The sequence below is a fragment of the Rhagoletis pomonella genome, unplaced genomic scaffold (genome assembly GCF_013731165.1).
Source record: "Rhagoletis pomonella isolate Grant_MI unplaced genomic scaffold, Rhpom_1.0 Rhpom_scaffold_00007, whole genome shotgun sequence".
Classification (NCBI taxonomy): domain Eukaryota; kingdom Metazoa; phylum Arthropoda; class Insecta; order Diptera; family Tephritidae; genus Rhagoletis; species Rhagoletis pomonella.
Window position 1 is genome coordinate 41,961,562 of NW_023458561.1, and position 6,131 is coordinate 41,967,692.

General features: G+C 34.6%; 1 protein-coding gene across 1 annotated transcript in view; it reads left to right on the top strand.

The window, feature by feature from the left end:
- LOC118742855 (5-hydroxytryptamine receptor 2B) overlaps window positions 1–6,131 on the top strand; it is a 47,146-nt gene that overhangs the window by 39,019 nt on the left and 1,996 nt on the right. Inside the window, exons 7-9 of the mRNA XM_036475256.1 lie at window positions 37–625; window positions 791–1,406; window positions 3,856–3,980. Of these exons, the coding sequence (XP_036331149.1) occupies window positions 37–558 (522 nt within the window). The 3' untranslated portion in view covers window positions 559–625; window positions 791–1,406; window positions 3,856–3,980. The remainder of the gene's footprint in view (window positions 1–36; window positions 626–790; window positions 1,407–3,855; window positions 3,981–6,131) is intronic.

Genomic DNA, 6,131 nt, shown 5'->3' on the forward strand with positions numbered 1-6,131 from the left:
TTTCTTTCACATGTCATTCTCTCCACCGCTACGCAGTCCCAAATCTCCGCTATTGGCGAAATTTCAACAGTCTCGCACGAAGTTGCCACCACTGCGCGTCAACAACAGGCAATCGCAATTACATTGACAAAATCCGCACAACATTTGGCCGCCGCTGGCGCCGGCGCAGCCTTTCCCACCGCTTGCAGTCAGCTCACACCGACCACACAAACCAACAAACTGCTCGCCAGCATCCCCAATCCATACCACAAACTAACCAAGCGCCGCCAAATGCTAGAGGCCAAACGTGAACGCAAAGCAGCACAAACATTGGCCATCATAACGGGCGCATTCGCTGTCTGTTGGCTACCCTTCTTCGTGATGGCGCTGCTGCTGTCGCTGTGCAAAGAATGCCATATCAACGCCGTACTCGCATCGCTCTTCCTCTGGCTGGGCTACTTCAACTCAACGCTGAATCCAATCATTTATACCATATTCAATCCGGAGTTCCGACGCGCCTTCCAACGTATACTCTGCGGTCGCAAACGCACGCTACATGCACGCAGCGGGAAGATATGATTCTGAGAGTAGTTGAGTAGCGTGGTTGTTACTTTTGTATCGACACGCTACAACACATGCAAACAAGGTGAGTAAGTCAAATAGCCATATGCTGCAGTGCTTCCGAAGTGGCACACAAGTGCATGTCTTACAAGCCCTTTTTTTCTATGGTACAAATGTCCGCACATACAAACCGTTAGATCAGAAAAAAAACAACTAAGTTTTTATTTGTGTTGCTCATTCCTATTTGCAGACACTAACCAAGCGGAGCATACAGAAATACACAGCATGTAAGAAACAACACAAAAACCAACAACAACAGCTACTGTAGTAAGTGCCATGCACCCGATCCCTGCGCCCAACGTTTCCATTCATGTTGCACGTCTTCCTCGCCAGTTGATTTACAAAAAGTACAAAAAAGTAAGCAGCTGGAACAAATAAATAAACAAACAAACAAACCGCTGAAAGTCACTGGCAACTTAGAGTGGCGGTTTAGTCGCGACTTCAACCTACTACTTACTACCACCACTCTCGCCATGCAACCATACACCTACACTCGCTCAGATACAATTCAATGCACTTGTTTTCAAGTGTAATTCCCTTCCTATGCAAATACCTAGCAACGATGAACTTTGAACAGCAGCATATGCGATACACTTGAACACTTGAAAATGTGATGTGACTTGAATGTAAATGTGTGTACTTCCTACATATGTATGTGTGTGGTGGCATGGTGGTGTGGATGTGGCGCACATACCACATACAAAGCAAAATTAATGTACACTCACCTAAGTAGAAGGCACCCCCCAATGCCAAGTGTTTGCTCGTGGAAGTGAACTCGGCTGGAAATTTGGCAGCAATTTTTGTTGGTGAGTAAATAAAGAAATTTTGTTATTTGTGATGAGTAATTGCTATTTTTGATTGCTGGGATTATTTTTTCTCATTCCCAATACGTTAGTGATTTCGAAAAGTATATATAAATAAATAGCACGCTTAGTGCTTTGTGGTATCAGGTGTGGCATAAATAAGTCAATTGGAAAATGAGATTGTCGGCATGGCAAGAATTCAAACATAATTGGCTGCGAAATCGAGATTGGAAATCATAAATGCTATACATACATACATCAAAGAAAATTGCGATTATTTTTTTATTGCCTTTTAAAGCGATTAAGCCAAATATTTAGCTTGCAAAGACGCTTACTTATTTATGAGTCATAAAAGTTAATAAAATTAAAATGAGAATTATATGCTTTTTACATACATAGCCTTTGTTAGTGTGAGTAGCAAAAATTTTTTATTTTATTAAAAAATTCTCAATAATTGAAAAAGCGTAGATTTATACATTTAGTTAGAACATAAATTATCTATACATAGTATGAAGGAAAGTCGGGATTCTTTGTACCCGGAAATCTCGAAAACCACTGAACGTATTTTGACGAGATTTTCTCTAGTTACTCTGTATCGACAGGAGAGTGACCGTTTTTATTTAGAATTTTAATAGGGCTGCCAGCTGTCTAAAAAACTATAAGATCCGCACCGTTCGTCCGATTATAAAAAAAAAGATTAGGTGTCAAAAGAAACAAAAGCACTTATGTTTTTTTAATAGGGTTGCCACCTGTTAATAAAGTTACCATATTCAATCATAATAAGTGTAGGCATCAGTTCTGCACCGTGACTGTAAAACGAAAAGACTCAGCCTCTACATGTGCAATAATGTATTATTTTTCTGAGTAGGGTTGCCACCTATTAAAAAGTTACAAGATTTTCGCCGTTCGTTGGATTACAAAATGAGATACCAAATGAAAGGGTCTGGCTTTTACATGTTCAAAATCCTTCATGTTTTGGATAGGGTTGCCACCTATTTGAAAATTACTATATTCTATATATAGTATAAAGAAAAGTCGAGATATTTTTACCATGCTAATCTCAAAAACTTCTCCACGGATTTATAGGAGATTTTTTTTAATATAACCTGTACCGATAGGAATATTATCTTTAGAATTTTAAATTCCTGTCTAAAAAATTATTAGATCTGTTCGTTGGATTACAAGAAATGAGATATCAAATAAAAGGGCTCGGCTTTTAGATGTTCAATAATGTATTACTTTTCGAGTAGGGTTGCCACTTTTTGAAAATTATTAGATCTTCACCGTTTGTTGGACTAACAACTGAGGTACCAAGTGAGAGTTTGTGAGGGGTTGCCACCTATTTAAAAATTATGTTTGTATAACACGCGAGGGCATTTTTAGTTGATGGCATTAGACTTGCACAGTTCTTTCATATTAAAAAAATGAGGTGAGGTGAAATATAAAGGCTTGACCTTTCGAATTGCAGTAAGGTTTCATTTTTCGAAGAGGGTTGCAACGTGTGCCAAAAATTTAAAAATTTGAGCTTTTCGTTAGATTAAAAGAAATGAGGTGTCAAATGAAAGGGCTTGGCCTCCAGATGCGCAATTATATATTATTTTTTAGTAGGGTTGCAACCTGTTTAGTTGTCAATCGCATCTTGTTTAATATCTACATCTGCTACCGTCGTACTTGACACTTAGGGCCTTGTTACTCACGCACTATACAAACCACCTGACTCCAGCGAGGCATCAGAAAGGGTTTCATAGAGTGCATAGCACAACAACAGCACTTAACGCCACGAATACTCAGATAACTTATGGCCTAAACCGAAACCGACCCTGTGAGAGATCAATGGTATTAGCGTGCGAAGAACTTGAGATGCTGGCAGACAAGAATGCGCTGCGAAATTTCTTTTTAAAAATAATTAGAAGACTAAAGCTGACCAATCTACATATATGTTTTTGTGGCTAAGAAGATTAAGTACCAGAAGTCCCAGGTACAACCTCAATCAATACCAAACGATTCATCTGATTCCTTAACTGATGCTTACTTTTTTCCAATCCTACAGAACAAATAAAACGTCAAACATCTGCGACTAAAATCAGTAGCGTTTTGTCTACCTTTCGGTTTTTATTGTTTATTTCTTGCCTTTTTTATAATTCTTTGCGCAATTTTTTCAGTGCGCAGTTGAAGCCGGTCGTGGTTTGCAAATTACGTGATCTAAGTTCAAACTGGCCCTTAGTGACTTTCTACCCTTTGTTCTTCTATTCTATTGGTGTTTTTTATCGGGTTTTAAGACTACAATCGTCTGAGTACTATACATAAGACTATGTTTCTAATATAAGGTTGTTTTGAAATATTTTCAAAAGAGAAGCAAATACTCGTAGTAACTGGAGAAACTTTAATATTTTACAGATTACAGGAGACAAATCTAATACTTTGTTTGTTTTTTGTTCTCCCTCATTTGCAGCATAAATACAAAATTAACAGCAAAAACATAATCAAAAATACATCTACACCTTTTAATCGAACTGTGAACTTTTAAACAGAACTGTGAGAAGAAAGGACTTCCTAACGCAAAGTTCGATATTAAAGGTAAATAAACTTTCCAACAAAAAAGTTATTAGTAAGAAAATTCTATAAGTAAGGGCAAAACACCTATGCAGTAGCAGCAGCAAATGAAACGACATTCTATTTAATTTCTATTTTTTACTGCACATATCAAATTCACTAGCTCATTGTAGCAATAGTAGGCTGTGACTAGACATGGACACATGCTACGAGTATGAGCAAGGATTCATGTGAAGTGTACATGAATATTGGGGGAAAACAATGTTTTTAAATTGGAAGAAATAATGAAAATTGGTGTGAATTTCATATTTACTCCAAAAATTGTCCACTTACTTACAATGTGCTCACAAAACTTACTATTTCTTTAAATAGCACAAAAAAAAAAACCTTAAAATTTGTTAAAAAAAATAGCCGAGCTAAAGATTTTTTAGTGCGGGCAGTCATGTAAAAATGCTTTTTTTTTAAGAATAAGTCGAGAATTTGAGTGTGTTACAACAATTTTAAATGCAGTTTCGTGAATTACTCGACCAGCCCTATTAGGTCACTTAAAAAGTTCATGGTCAGTGTAACACCACGTTATTATTATGATTTATCATTGTTTAGAAGAAATACATATTTCATATTTATCGTACTTTAAAATTTAGTTGCCCTCAACATGGATGAACATAAGAATATTTACAACATATTTATATGTTGATATAAGAATTTTAAGTAACTTACAATGATATGCTTTTTTCAAAATTCACGAGTTGTTCTTTTTAGTGTAACTTCCTTCTTGAGCCAGTAAAATAAAACGCTAAAGCATTATTTTGCATTTATTTCAATAAATTCTCCACCATCAATATTTGAACAATTTTAGCTTTAAAGCGTTTGTTTAAAAATCATAATTGTTCTTTTTTTTAATAACTTTGGGAAGTTTTAAAATAGAACGCTCATATTAAAGGCATTGAACGTTGGCATCAAATAAAATATATCTGTGAAGTTTCAAGAGTGTGCAACCAAAATGCAAAAAATACAAAATGCCAGCTTGCGGAATATCTGTCGCAGCTATTTTGTGATTCTTGAATCTTTACGATTTTTATAATTTTAATAATTTTAGGTACCTCCAAATGTACTATGATTCCAGAAACTAAAATTCCATTTTTACAATTTTTATTGGCACACACTAAATTCATTCTAAAATTGTTATACATATACATATGTACATGAAAAAAGTAGTATGTATGTGCAGAAGGAATGCGGTGTAAAAATCTACCACGCCAACATTAATTAATTTTAAATAATATGAATTTAACTTAAGGCGTGCGAGTAAATATGTTAGATGATCGCGTATGGTGCTACGGGGCGTATACGTTATATATGCAACTACGGGTATATCGAGCCCTAACCGCCAAAAAAACTAAGCAACATATTTTTCAAACATTTTTTTTTATGCAGAAATGCCCGTAGAGCATCTAGATGCAATTCTGCATCAAAAAGAAAATTTTGAAAAAATGTCGCTTACGTTTTTTTTTGGCGGTTAGGGCTCGATATGAGAACGAACCACATTTCACGAAAGCAATTTTAGTGAAAAATGTTTTTGATTTTTTGAATTTTATATGGAAATTGACAGAAAATAAAATATCATTTTCCAATTAAATTGCTGGTGAAACCGGCTCTTAGTATATCTTTTTCAAATTTTCATTTAAATAAAATTTCGCTTTGGAATCTTTTCCTTTCTAATGCATTTTCTAAAATAAAAGTGCCTCCATTTACGAACAAAAACACGTTCAGCATTTTGTCGATTAATAATTGGGTCGTTCTTAAAAAACATGACCAATTGGTGTCCCCAGACTTTACTATTTTATATTTTGTTTCTTCAAAAAGAAAATAGAAAAATATCTGCATTTTTATAAATTATTATCGATTCTACGTAACTATATTATAAAAAAAAAATAATTAATTATCTGAAAATAACTTAACAAATATTTTCAATGTCAAAGGTTTAGCAAAAACCTGTGTTCGAGCCAATTTATAAAAATTTAATAGTTATTTTCAGTTGAAATAAAATTGAAAAAAAATAATATTTACAATTTTTGTTATTCAGTTTGTGTATATTAATACCATATATAGAAAAGAATGATGAAAAATAATTTTTTTGTATAATTTTTATGAAGAAAATTTGTGTCCCCAGGT